This window comes from Chrysochloris asiatica, unplaced genomic scaffold, assembly GCF_000296735.1.
Source record: "Chrysochloris asiatica unplaced genomic scaffold, ChrAsi1.0 scaffold00203, whole genome shotgun sequence".
Classification (NCBI taxonomy): Eukaryota; Metazoa; Chordata; class Mammalia; order Afrosoricida; family Chrysochloridae; genus Chrysochloris; species Chrysochloris asiatica.
In genome coordinates this window covers 182,289-195,877 of record NW_006408721.1, presented here as the reverse complement: position 1 = coordinate 195,877, position 13,589 = coordinate 182,289, and the positions used below count along the sequence as shown (strand labels likewise).

At 39.7% G+C, this 13,589-nt stretch overlaps 1 protein-coding gene across 1 annotated transcript in view; it reads right to left on the bottom strand.

The window, feature by feature from the left end:
* The window catches only part of FAM129A (family with sequence similarity 129, member A), a 229,096-nt gene that overhangs the window by 116,379 nt on the left and 99,128 nt on the right, over nt 1-13,589 (bottom strand). The window contains exons 2-3 of the mRNA XM_006872523.1: nt 8,368-8,498; nt 4,185-4,316 (exon numbers count right to left, since the gene is read on the bottom strand). Of these exons, the coding sequence (XP_006872585.1) occupies nt 4,185-4,316; nt 8,368-8,498 (263 nt within the window). The remainder of the gene's footprint in view (nt 1-4,184; nt 4,317-8,367; nt 8,499-13,589) is intronic.

Below are 13,589 nucleotides of genomic sequence, written 5' to 3'. Positions count from 1 at the left end.
TTCACAGCCCGATTCTTAACCACAGATCTATTTGGTCTACCTGCTAACTTGCAAGATAGTTCTTCAGTCCTTCTGAAGGTTGTTGTGTTTGCTGTTAAATGCCATTGAGTCGGTTCCCACCCATAGTTACCCTGTACAGCATTTCTGAGGTGTGGCTGGTGAGCTTGAACTGCTAACCTTGCAGTTTAAAAAGGCTTTGTGATCCAGTGCATTAACCCACAGCACCACACCAGGCACAGTGTGGTAAATCACGGACCCTAATCTCAGGCAGATTTACTGTAGATATTTTTCACAAACAGGAAAAACATAATTTTAACAACGTCTAGATATTCCACAATGCACTTAGCATTTCAGACTTGAACGCCTGAACCAATCTGATAATAACCACAAGGGTGATGATGCACAATGACACTTAGTACATGGAACACTTGGTGATGGGTGTGGGCCATGATGATGACTAATGAGAGACTGCACAACATGTAACTGAAATTATGGTTGCCATGGATTTGTGCCAAAAACCTTATAATGTTGCCATGGTAAAATATACCATCACTTGGCCCTCAGATGTGAGACTGTTTGTGCAGCAAAATAACCTGAGATTGGGGGAAAGTGGCGTCACATCAGAACAGACTCTGGCCAGCTGACAAGAAGCTTCATTGCTTGGGTAATGTAAGAATGACCCAGCCCATTGCTAAAACAGTCTGTTAAGCAGATATACCCACAAGGACATGGAGAGATGGGATAAAAATTAAGTATGTGCTTCTGACGGGAATGTTCAAGACAAGGCACAATTTTAAAACTAGAAACCTAAAGGCAAGCTGATAATTAAAGCCAAGTGGAATAAAAGCCCAGAGTACACTCTTGGAAATAATCAAAATAATGTTGATCAAGGAAACAAAATTGGAACAACAGCAACATAGTATTTTCTGCATTAGTAAGACAGTAATAGAGATCCAAACATAAACTTGTGTGTATACAAGGTGCTTCTTTTCATACTCATTGAAAGAACCACTAATCCACTACTAAATTACATCAGGATCCTAAGATCATAATAAAGAAAACCTAAAGTTGTGTGATTCCAGTAAGTTCAGAAACAGATTACTTCAGACTGGTCTCAGATCTGTTTCTGTAAAGATTTAGTTTTATAAACCCTATTTGTTGGTGGTGGTGTTAAGTGCCGTTGAGTCGGTTTCTACTCATAGCAACCCTGAATAGTGTTTCCGAGGAGTGGATAGTGAGTTTGAACCGCCGACCTTGCAAGTGCTTACCCTACAGTGCCGCACCAGGACTCCTATGGAACAGTTTAACTCTATCCTGTATGGATGTTATGAGTCAGAATCAACTCAGTGTCTGGATCATATACTAAGTATTGTTGTTAACTGCCATTAAGTGGATTCCGACCCATAGCAACCCTGTATAGGGTTTCTGAGGAACAGCTGAGAACCACCGACATTGCAATTCAAACCACTTTGTAGTCTGGTGCGTTAACCCACAGTGCCACACCAGTACCCCCATGTTAAGTATGCTTAAAATCATTTATGTAATCCTTACAGCTACATCATGACAAAGGGATCATGCTCACCATTTTATGGATGAGAAAACTGAGGCCCAAGGAGATTTCTAATTTATTCAAAAATACATATCTTGTAACTGGTAAAAATTTGATTAAAAGTCCATGCTAGAAACCATTATAAGGAACTCTGGTAGTGGGTTACAAATCAGGCTGCTAGCTGCAGAATCAGCAGTTCAAAACTACCAGCCACTCTGCAGAAGAAAGATAAGGCTTTCTGTTCCCATAAAGACTTACAGTCTTAGAAACTCTACCCAGGGTCACTATGAGTCAGAACCCACTCAACAGCATACCACCACCACTATAGTAACCATTATATAGCATTACCCCCTCCTTACGATACCCTGAAAGAACATTGTAAGGTACCTATACAAAATACTAAGTGATTTGCTATTATAATAATTATTATTTGTGTATTAATAGTTTGCTTCTGAATGTAAATAAAGAGTTGAATAAAATCCCAATATAGATGTTGTTGTTGTTATGTGCCAACGAGTCACTTCTGACTCAAAATGACCCTGCATAGGGTTTCTGAGGAGCAGTTGGTGGGTTTGAACTGCTGACCTTGTAATTCACAGTCATCTTACAGCACCACACCAAGATATACAGAAACAATATTAGTCTAATGAATATTAAGAAGAATATGGACTACCCAGGAAGGTACTTGTGCATTGTCAAGTGGTCTGTGAAACATGTATGCATGGTATTTTAATTGTTTTCCATGAAAGATGAGAAGGAAACACAAGGATCTGTCATTCTGAGTTTAGCATCAGCAGTACAGTTTCTAATACTATGTAGAGGTTGTCTTGATAATTCCTGAACTTGGGATCAAGACAGCAGTTTTAAATCTGATTCTACCTTTGTAACTGATAAACAGTAAATGCTCATTCCAAAGGAAGCTTGAGAATCTATGTAGACAAAAAATGTATATAATATGGTATCTGGAAGGGACCGTTGGGATCCTGTAGACTAACTTCCTGGTTTCACCAAGGTCCAGAGACAATCAGTGTTCATTAGTTCTCTTCTAACAAGTGACACAGTCTAGACGAAATTTTAAAAATGTTTTCCTACTTCATTGTCCAAGGTTCTCTCTGCTGCATCACACTACCTCCCTACATGGGGCAATTAATAAAAACAGAAGTCCTCTCAGGTGCGAGGCACTTTATGAACATTAGCTCATGTTTTCCACATTTATAGGCAAGAAATAAAATAAGATAACCAGGAAAGAAATCCATAAAGTAGAATGGATAAATAAAATATCCCATATCCACATAACAGACTACCATTCAGTCAGAAAGAGAAATAAAGCCCTGATATAGGCTATGAAGCATGAATCGTGAAAATATTATGTTAAGTGAAATAAGTCAGACATGAGAAGACAGATACTATGTGATGTGATCTCATTTATATGAAATACAGCAAAGTTCATTAGTTGTCCCCAGAGGCAGACAGAGGGAAAAATGGAACATTACTACTTAAAAGGTACTGATTTTCTGTTTCAGGGGATGAAATTAGAGAGTGGTGATGGTTGTACAACATGATGGATGTAATAAATGTTCCTGAAATATATACTTCTTGTTGTTGGTAAGTGTCATGGAGCCAGTTCCAACTCATATAGGGTTTCCAGGGAGCAGCTGGTAGATTTGAACTGCCCTGTGGTTAGCAGTCCAGTGTTTATCCTACAGTGCCATACCAGGACTCTGAAGTACATACTTTAAAAAATGGATAAAATGACAACTGTTCTGTTTTATATATTTTACCACAAGAAAAATTATAAGATAAAATAAAATCCGTAAAAGTAAGCAGAATAAAAGTTTGTGAAGTGTTATAATTTTCTAGGAACCCAGGTAAATTCATTCACAATGTTATGAAATAACGCCCTCAGCTGCCCGTCATGTACAGGCTTACAAGCAGGAAGACATGAGGCCCACAGAGCAGAGAGGAAGAGCTATCAGGGCTGTCTGAGAAAGACCTCAGGCTAAAAGATCTTTGAAAAGGGTCTTGCCAGAAACACTGGTAAGTCGGTTGTTTTTGCTACGTGCCATCGAGTCAGTTCTGACTCATCGTGAGCCTATGCACAACAGAACAAAACACAACACTTCGAGGTCCTGCGTCATCCTCACAATCAGTGTTATGCTTGAGCACACTGCTGTTGCCACTCTATCAATCCATCCTATCACGGGTCTTCCTCTTTTTCACTGACTCTCCACTCAGTACAACCTTCAGTTTTCACCCTCACTTGAAAATAGTTGTTCAAAGTCTGTTTTGCCCACTAAACAGCAAGCCTTTGTCTGACTCACCACTATATACCTAGAACCTAGTATGACACTTGGCATATGTTGTTGTTAAGTGCCATTGAGTTGGTTCTGACCCATAGCGATCCTGTATAGGGTTTCTGAGGAGCGACTAGTGAGCTTGAACCGCCAACCTTGAGTTCAAACAGCTTTGCAGTCTAGCAATATTAACCCACAGCACCACATCAGGACCAGTATCCAATAAATATTTACTAACCGAAATGAGTCTTTGAATGAGTGATGAGTTCTTGAATGAATCAATCAACCCAACCAATGTTTAAGAATATGTTAAGAACCATGGTAACAAGGAAATCTCTCACCTCTTTGTTCTCGTAGCTCTCCACAGCAAAATCATTTTTAACCACAATGTATCTGTCCTTCCATTTTTTTATGTCTTCAGCAAACTGTGATAGCTCTCCTTCATACAAGACAGTTCCAGGCTCCAATGGTGGCTTAAAAAACAATAATGCAATCAATGATCACAAAAATAAGAACAAATAACATAGCTAAGTGTATCCAAGGAGATCCTGACAAGCACAACTGGTTATTAGAATAAGATTGTGACTTGCAAACACTTGGCACTTAGTAAGTGCTTGATGAACTATGAGGGAGACAGAGGAAGTTAAGTCAAGAAACCTTAAGCTGTAGACATTCACCCTAACACCCTGGATATGCCTCAGTGTTAATTCCTGGAAAACCAGGAGCATTCGTTGGCTATTCTCTAATTCCTTCCACCTTCAGGTCCAGCCTTAAGAATCAGTGCTTAATGATTTTCCCAGATCCAAAAACTGATGGAGCTAGGCTATAAACACCTAACCCATCGCTATGTTGTCACTATGCTATGGTACTGTAGGGTCAAGACTGGACTGCAGACCACAAGGTCAACAGCTCAAACCCGTCAGCTGCTCCTCAAAAACCTGTACAAGGTCACCATGAGTCAGAACTGACTCAATAGCGCTTAATGACAACACGCTTCTCAAAAGAGCCCTGGTGGCATAGTGGGTTGTGTGTTAGGTTGTTAACTGCACATTCAATGGTTCAAATCCACAAGTCACTCCAGTTGTTAGCCTGAGCAAAATAAGGCTTTCTGCTACCTTAGAGATTTGTAGCTTAGGAAACCCTATACAGCCTTGCAATGAGTCAGCACGGACTCAGTGGAACACAACGACAACATACTTTTCAAAGGGAACATGTTTGCTTTTTGGTTTAAGAGCAAGTTGGCATCAGGCCGGTACGCCTCAGTTCTGCTTCTTCTATTTGAAAGGTTTAGAATTTTCTCTTAAACCTGGTGAGCTCTGTGCTCTAGGGCAGTGGCAGTTAGACTCCTCATGAGGCCTTCCTTTAGGTTCACTGTGCAACTCCTCCATTATTTCAAACTACAGGAGTGGGCCTCCTGCTTTTTCTTGCTACTGTTAACTGAATATACATGTTTTCCTTTTGTTAAAAATTCATAGTACTTTCAGAAATGTATCTCACTACTTTCAAGGGAAAAAAAACAATGTATGTGAACCAAAGAGAAAAGACAGATGTGCCAATCTCTTTTAAGAGCTGTGTAAGAGATGAAAGGAGCTCTGGTAGCTGTAGCGTAGTGGTTATGAGTCAGGCTGCCAATCTCACGGTCAACACTTCGAAACTACCAGCTGTTCCATGGGAGAAAGATGAGGCTTTCTGTTTCCATAAAGATTTGCAGCCTCAGAAACCCTGTACAGGATCACTATGAGTCGGAACCAACTCCACAGCACACCACAACAACAACAAGGGATGAAATGAATTCCCTTTTAGTTCCGTGCCTAGTATTCGACCATGATAGGGAATGAGACAATGTTCTTTTGTGTGTGTGACTTTAAAAGGGAAGTTTAAGTGTGGCTGAAACCTCATGGAATCAACTAAACTTTATGTAGAGCGTTTCTTAAATATGGCCACTAAAGTCAATTGATTCGCTTCTTTAAAATGTGTCCTACCTGAGATTTAAGCTATCTGAACCTAGGGGGACATAGCCCAGAATCTGCACATTTAACAGGCTCTTCAAAGTTTGGAAAACACTGTCTTATAAGTCTAACAATGTGCCATTCCTATTTACTCAAGCTGCTAACACTATTGGTCAACCTCTTTGTGCTGCCTGACTCATTGACGACTCCCTCTTTGAAACACCTGTTTATTTGCTTTGGGGCACATTATACTTTACTAGTTTTTCTCCTACTTTATCTGAAAGCTATTTCTTCTCACGCTGTCTTGCTGGATACTTTTCTTTTGGATCGCCAAATGTTGGAGGGGCTAGGATTTGCTTGTGGAACTTTTTTCCCCCCTCTCCCCCTCTATATAAATTCTTGTTATGTTCCATGGCTTCAAACACCAGCTATAAGCTGACCATCTCCACATTTCTATCTCTAGCCCTGACTTCTCTACCACATGCCAGGCTAATAAGCTGCCTCTTCCATATCTCCATGATGTATGTCAAACAAGGGTCTCAAACTTAACATGTTCAAAAGTGAACTCATGATTCCTCACCCACCCCAACTCCTCCTTCTGAGTAAAAGGCAACTCCATCCACACACCTTCCAAGGCTAACAACCAAGAAGCTAATCACTGATTTCTTTCTCTCTTCTTCTTTTATCTCATACCCAATCTATCAGCAAATTCTGTTAACTCTGACTCAAATACACCTTGATTTGCCAGTGTTCCTCAACTCCTAGCACTATTACCCTGGTCACACCTGGACTGCCACCTTATCCTCTTCCCAGTTGTTTGTTTCTTCTCTGACCCACAGTCTATTCTCCACAGAAGACAGAAAGGTCATTTACAATTATGTCACTCTGCATGTAGTACCCTCTGGTGACAACTTTCCAACACTTCCTTCTCAGAGCTTACAGTTCCTCCATGATCTGGCCCGCACCTAGTTCTGCCATCATTTCACATCATTCCCTCACTCCACTCACTTGGGGCTATGCCATTACTGCCACAGTGTCTTTGCACAGCTGTCCATCTTCCTGGAATACTCATCTCAGTCAGCTCACATAGACTGCTCCCTTAGTTCACTCCACTTTCTGCTCAAATATTTCCATAGAGAGGGTTCCCCTGGTCATCTAAAATAAGTTTCCTATTTGTTATTTTTAGCATTGCCTGGTAGTACACTACTGATTTATTTGTTTGTTTAATATCTTTATACATTTGAATATAAACTTCAGGAAGGCAACTACTTTGCTCAGTTCCTCTAGTCCTTATTGTTGTTAAGTGTTGTCGAGTAGGTTCTGACTCATAGTGAACCTGTATACAGTTTCTGAGGAGTAGCTAGTAGGTTTGAACTGCCAACCTTATGGTTCGCAGTCTAGTGCCGCTCCACACCATGGAGTCTTTTGTTGTTGTTGTTGTTGTTAAGTGCTGTTGAGTTGATTCTGACTCATAGCAAACCTGTACAGGATTTCCGAGGAGCAGCTTGTGGGTTTGAACTGCCAACCTTCTGATTTGCAGTCCAGTGCTTATTCTACAGCACCACACCAAGAATCCCCAGGAGTCCTTAGAAAACCAAACTTGAAAAAAGAACCTGTTCACTGCAACTCCTAGTGACCCTATAGGATAGAGCAGAACTGCTCCATAGGATTTCCAAGCCCTGCTGGTGCCGTAGGATAAGCACTAGACGGCTCCAAGGGTAAAAGATGAGGCTTTCTGTTCCCTTATGGATTTATAGCCCCAGAAAACCTACACAGGGTCACTGAATAGGATTTAACTCGATGGTAATATGGAGGGATGCCGACTGACAAATCTCTCGCCCACAGATTTACATGGTAGAATTGAATCACAGGCCTTTTAGTACCATCCAAGCACTTAATCACTGTGCCACCAGAGCTATTTGTCCTCGGAATAAAGCCTGGCAAATAGTAGTAGTGTTGGTGTGCGACTGATTCAGTTCTAATTCATAGGGATCCTGAATAGGGTTTTCGAGGCTATAAATTTTGACAGGAGCAGAAAGCCTCGTCTTTCTTCCATAGAGCAAATGGTAGATTCAAACTATTGAGCTTGTGGTTAGCAGCCCAGCTCGAAATGCAGTATACAACCAGGGCTCCTTTGACAAATAGCAGACTCTCAATAAATACCTGTTGAGATTATGGATGAGGAATATAAGGGAGCAAAGGAGAAAGAATTATTTTCGGGGATTAGAAGAGAAAATCATATTAGATCAGTGACCAACATGAAAATACCTCTAGTACAAACCACTGAAATATACACGTTTCCCCTAAAAATTACTCCAGCAACTCAAATTTCCAAGTATCAAAGCATAAATATGGGAAAAAAACATAATAAAATTGGAATCATGATAATTTTCTTTTTATATGGATTACATATGAACAAGAAATCATGTCTTCTAACTTCCAAACCAGTTGAGATTTTTGAGTATTAAATTACTTCAGAGCTGTCACTCAAATTATGATTTATTTCAGGAATATTATGAGTTATGAGGCTTTCCTCAGTGGCAGAAATATGCACACCAAATGTCGTTTGGGTTACCTTGATCTTCAAAATTTGTGATCGTAAATCTCTTTGCTGTTCTACTTCACTTCGTACATGATTGCAGAAGGCCACAGAGTACTGGCGACTGTAGTAGGGGCTGAAGTTTTTGATAGCAGCCTCAGTCTTCCCTGGGAACAAGGGAGAGAAGATTAGAATTTTAAAATTGGAATTAGAAATTAACACAATTATGACCACCAGTTGCAATACAGTCTCTCCGCACCAAAAGAAAACAAAGTTGAGTACGTGTGGCGTTCCTGGATGATGCAAACAGTAAATGTGTTCAGCTGTTAACTGAAAGGTCCATGATTTGAATCCACCCAGAATAGCCTTAGAAGAAAGGTCTGGCAATCAATTTCCAAAAAGTCAGCCATTGAAAATCCTGTGGAGGACAGTTCTACTTGGACACACATGGGGTCACAATGAGCTGGAATCAACTGGAAGGCAATTGGTGATGGTGGTGGATCAATCATGTGTGGTGAACTTGTGGAGCAGAGAGAAAGGCACTAGAAATATTCTTGATCATCTCCGACCATATTTTACTTTGGAGGGTGAGGGAGTGGGAACAGAGAGAAAGGAGAAGGAGAAAGAGGAAAGAAAGGGTAAAAAAGCATTCTGAAGCAAATTTGAAATCCTCATGGCATTTGAAGTATTTTCTACAGAGCAGAGAAATGCAGTTTCCTCTTGCAGCTTACAAGCTGTTAGTCCTCAGAATAAGATGTTAGCTTGAAGAAAAATATACTTGCTGCAACATTCCAGAATGTTTTAAAATATGTTTATGTGAACTGGGCATATTTTTTGTTTTACAAATTTGATATTATAGTCAACAGTGAAACACTAAATTATGACAGGCAAGACTTGTTTAGAACTATTATGTATGGTGTTGGTTAATTGCCATCAAATTGGTTCTGACTCATAGTGACCCTGTATAGAATTTCCAAGGAACGGCTGATGGGTTTGAACCACCGACCTTGTGGTTCAAACCACCCTTGCATGTCCAGTGCTTATCCTCCAGCACCACTCCAGGACTCCATTATACATGCAGAATTTAAAAATAGCTAAATCATTCTAATCACACAGATTGAGGCATTCGAATGGGAACCTTGAGTCTATAGCTACCAGCTTCTAGGCATATGGATTCAGAGCCCAAAACTCCCATAGTACAAAAATACTCTATATAGGAATTCTACTTTTGCTCAAGCATTTAGGTTTCATAATATGTATGAAAAGGTAAAAGGGGATTCTTGGTTCGTCCCTCAATAAAAGTGCCATTGTTGGATATATTGGCTTTAATAATTATAACTTCCAAGGTACTTTGAGACCCATTAATAATAGGTTCTGTAGAAATGCACATAAAAGTTCCTATAATTTGAATCAGGCATGCTTTTACTTGCTTGTGAACTTATGATATTGTTATTAATCAGAAGTATTTGCATAATATATACTTTAATATATTCAGGTTTTATAATCATCTAATTGGTTATTATTTTATTAGCTTTTATATGGTACATAAATAGTGCAATTCTATATTTTTGTTGATAATTTTCTTACATAAAAGGAGGAACCTTTCAAGAATTCCCACAATGAAAATTAATTCCACTTTACTGAGATATATAAATGGTTAACACAATGTGTTCCTTTAGTGCCAAGTAACCACTGTTTCATCCATCAAATGAACAGTCTGCTAATTTCTGATGCTAATTTTTGCACTCTTGCAAACACTTGGGTTGAAATGAAAGGAGCTGGATATCCTTTTATGATGAGCTCAACAAATGTGAAACCAGATTCTCTGCCACATCACCAAGCACCAGGAATGCCCTACCTCTACTGAGGTCATAGGATGCTACCACACCCTCCCACAGATGAAAAGTAATATGCTTCTGTCATTTGAATATCTGCATATGGCGCCATCAATACATCATCCACAAAGCAGCAGTGACAAAAGAAAGGATCATAGCTGTCTTGGGTAATTAAACTAATGTCCCGATGGAAATATGAATAAAATAGCCAACAACATCATTTGCTCTTTGGAAAAAATCACCTAAATCTATACTCAAACAATTTGGATTTCATCTTAAGGAGCCCTGGTAAAGTGGTTACATATTCAGCTGCTAACAATTTGAATCCACCAGATGATACATGGAAGAAAGATTTGGCAATCTGCTTCCCTAAAGACCATAGTCTTAAAACCCTATGGGTAAGTTCTACTTTGACCTACATGGTTGCTGTGAGTTGGAATTGCCTTGATAGCAATGGTTTTAAAATGAAATAAGTAAGTTCCTTAAGTAAGGACCTCAAGAATTAGTGCATACCGTGGTGTTTGGGCAAAATTGCACTGTGATGAGGAAGATGGACTCTGCAGTGAAAAAGACATGTATGAGCTCAAGACACATCTCTGTTATCTACCAGCTTGGTGTCTCATGCATGTTACTTCCTGTTTAGGCTCATGTATAAAATGATGATACAAGAGAAACAAACCTATAGGATTGGTGTAATGATTACATAAAACTATGACTGGCACATAGGTAGTAATTAAATCAATAATAATAATGGTAATAATGGAGTATTCAGGCCAAGAATCAGAGGTGAGTCCTGAAGCTGAACCCAGAGTCAAAAAGAAGCCAAAGAACAGGTTCTCTACTATGACTCTTGTTGTTGTTGTTGTTAAGTGCCATTGAGTTGGTTCTGCCTCACAGTGACCCCATATAGAGTTTCTAAGGAGGAGCTGGTGGGTTTGAACTGTTATTAACTGAGGTCAATTTGTGCTGCCGTACACAGAACAGCTATCCCACCCATTATAGAGTCCAAATGCCACCTATCATTTCGCAAGTGTTTCAGAACACTTCTCAGGACATATCACACTAAACCCACTGCCATCAAGTCGATTCGATCTCACAGCCATCCTAGGTCCTACAGGACAGAGTAGAACTACTAACATTTAGGTAAGCACTGAGAGCTTTAATGACTGCACCACCAAGGCTTCTCATCAGCACATAAGAGGCACTCAATGCTTCCCTAAATTGAAACCAACAAATTAAAACGTTGAGTCCTGGTGGGGCACTACAGGATAATGCACTGGACTGACTGCAAGGTCCATTTGAACCACAAGGTTGGTGGTTCAAACTCACCAGCCACTCCTCTTAAACTCTTTACAAGGTCACTGTGAGTCAGAACTGACTCAATGGCACTTAACAACAACTAAAATATTAGCATTAATGAGCTAAAGCAAACAGCATGAATTACGAGCTATGTTATGTTGTGTCTTTTTCCCTAGGCCTCAATTTTCTCATCAGTAAAATGGGGATGTTGTTGTTAAATGCTGTTGAGTTGGTTTCTAAGAAGTGGCTGGTGAATTTTAACAGCCAACTTTGTGGTTCAGATCGACCTTTTGGTCCAGTGCTTATCATATAGCACCACACCAAGGAATAAGGTACCTATATTACAGGGCTATGGTAAGGATTAAATGAGAGAGTCTGCAGGTAACAATGTGCAAAGTAATGCCTGACACATAGTAGTTACTCAATAACTTTTAACAATTATTAAATATTCCACCACAAAAGCATTCAAATAAGTAGATCAGCCCATAGGCACCACATAAAATAACCTCAAATGAGATCTTGTTTTTCACACAGTTTTCAAGATTCTTAAATACTGAGTTTCCCTCATTTCCCCTCTAAATTGAGTATCACATTTTCCTTCCTAAATTGTTTGTAAAACTCAAGGCCAAGCCTTCCACTAAAAGGAGATTACTCAATAACAGAAAGACTAGAACCAATGGAAGGGCTACTTTAACATTTGGTATACCAGCATTTTGGAATAGGCACTTTTCTTCTAATCTGCTTCATTTAATTTTATTGCAGTCTGTGCTAGGCATTGTTTGGTATAAATTACTTAACCAGGGCTATTCATAACCCCATTCAGGGTAATCAATGCTAAAACCAAAAGAAGCCTCTTTGACAGTTCTATCTTTAGCTTCAGTTCAAGTTTGTAAAAGTAAGAAAAACATCTACTGGTCCTTTATAAACCATTTAAATCCACACAGGCTAAAAAATTCAGCACTTTCTTTTGACTGCTTCTCCCTAGTTTTCATATTCAATTATCAGATATTTTTACTTCTAATTGCACAATATTTTTGAGTCCATCTTTTTGTCTCCCTCCAAGCTTCCGTACCTTCTTCAATCAAGCCTTGATTATCTTTCAACAACGCTGTATAAATTTCTCAATCTGTTCTAACTCAGCCTACAGGGTCACTATGCATCATTATCAACATGATGAAAGTGAGTTTGGTTTTTTTGGTTTATCTCAGCATCGGGCCATGTCAAAATGGCTCACTAGCTGTTAGCTCTAAAACTAGAACAAAAGAGTCAAACCCAAGATAGCTGAAGGGAATCCCCAGGACTGAGATACACAGACCCTGAGGATTGTGGGAAATAAACCAAAGTTTGGTTTATGTGGCAGAGGTGGAGTCTGGGAAGTAGTTAGAGTAGGGGGTGGAAAAGCAAAACAGGAGAGGATGAATCAAAGCTAGTACCATAATCTTACTCAAGATAAAAACTGGCATAACTCATGTTCGGGTGTTGGTAAGGGCAATATACAAGAAGAGCGAGGGGGTGGAAGAACACGGTAGACAGGGGAACACTGAGACAGGTTTGCATGGGCTAAATGGGACAGAGGTAAACAGTGATGCATGCTCAACCTTGGACTAACAGGGCTCTGTAATACAGGGATTGAGGCATAATCTGAACAGAAGAAATAATACTAAAATGCTTGATTGTATTATGAATATTGGTTTCCTTTGCCTACCATTGTAAAATACACTTGAGTGGGACATAAAGGGATGTCAGGAAACATGATTACAGAAAGCTTGTAAGCCCGTCTTCAGCCTATAACTGATTGGGATACCTCTAAGAAGTTTTACAACTCTCCCAGTGAAATAGGCCTCTTGAGGAGCTTTTGCAGTATATAGGACCGTAGGTGGAATCCAGAACCTTCTGAAGTGGGATATTCCCACTAGAAAGGACAAGCAGACCAGCCTGGAACATCTAGAGTGACAGAAGATATGTCTTCAAAGAAAGATCATCAGGAAAAACCCAAAACAAAAATGGCAATATGACTGGCTACTACAAGAATAAGCAAATTGTTCACCAGGAAGCCATCAAGACAAGCAATCAAATTCCCTCAGGACAAACCCCCCTCTAACACTGAAATTCAAAGGGAACACA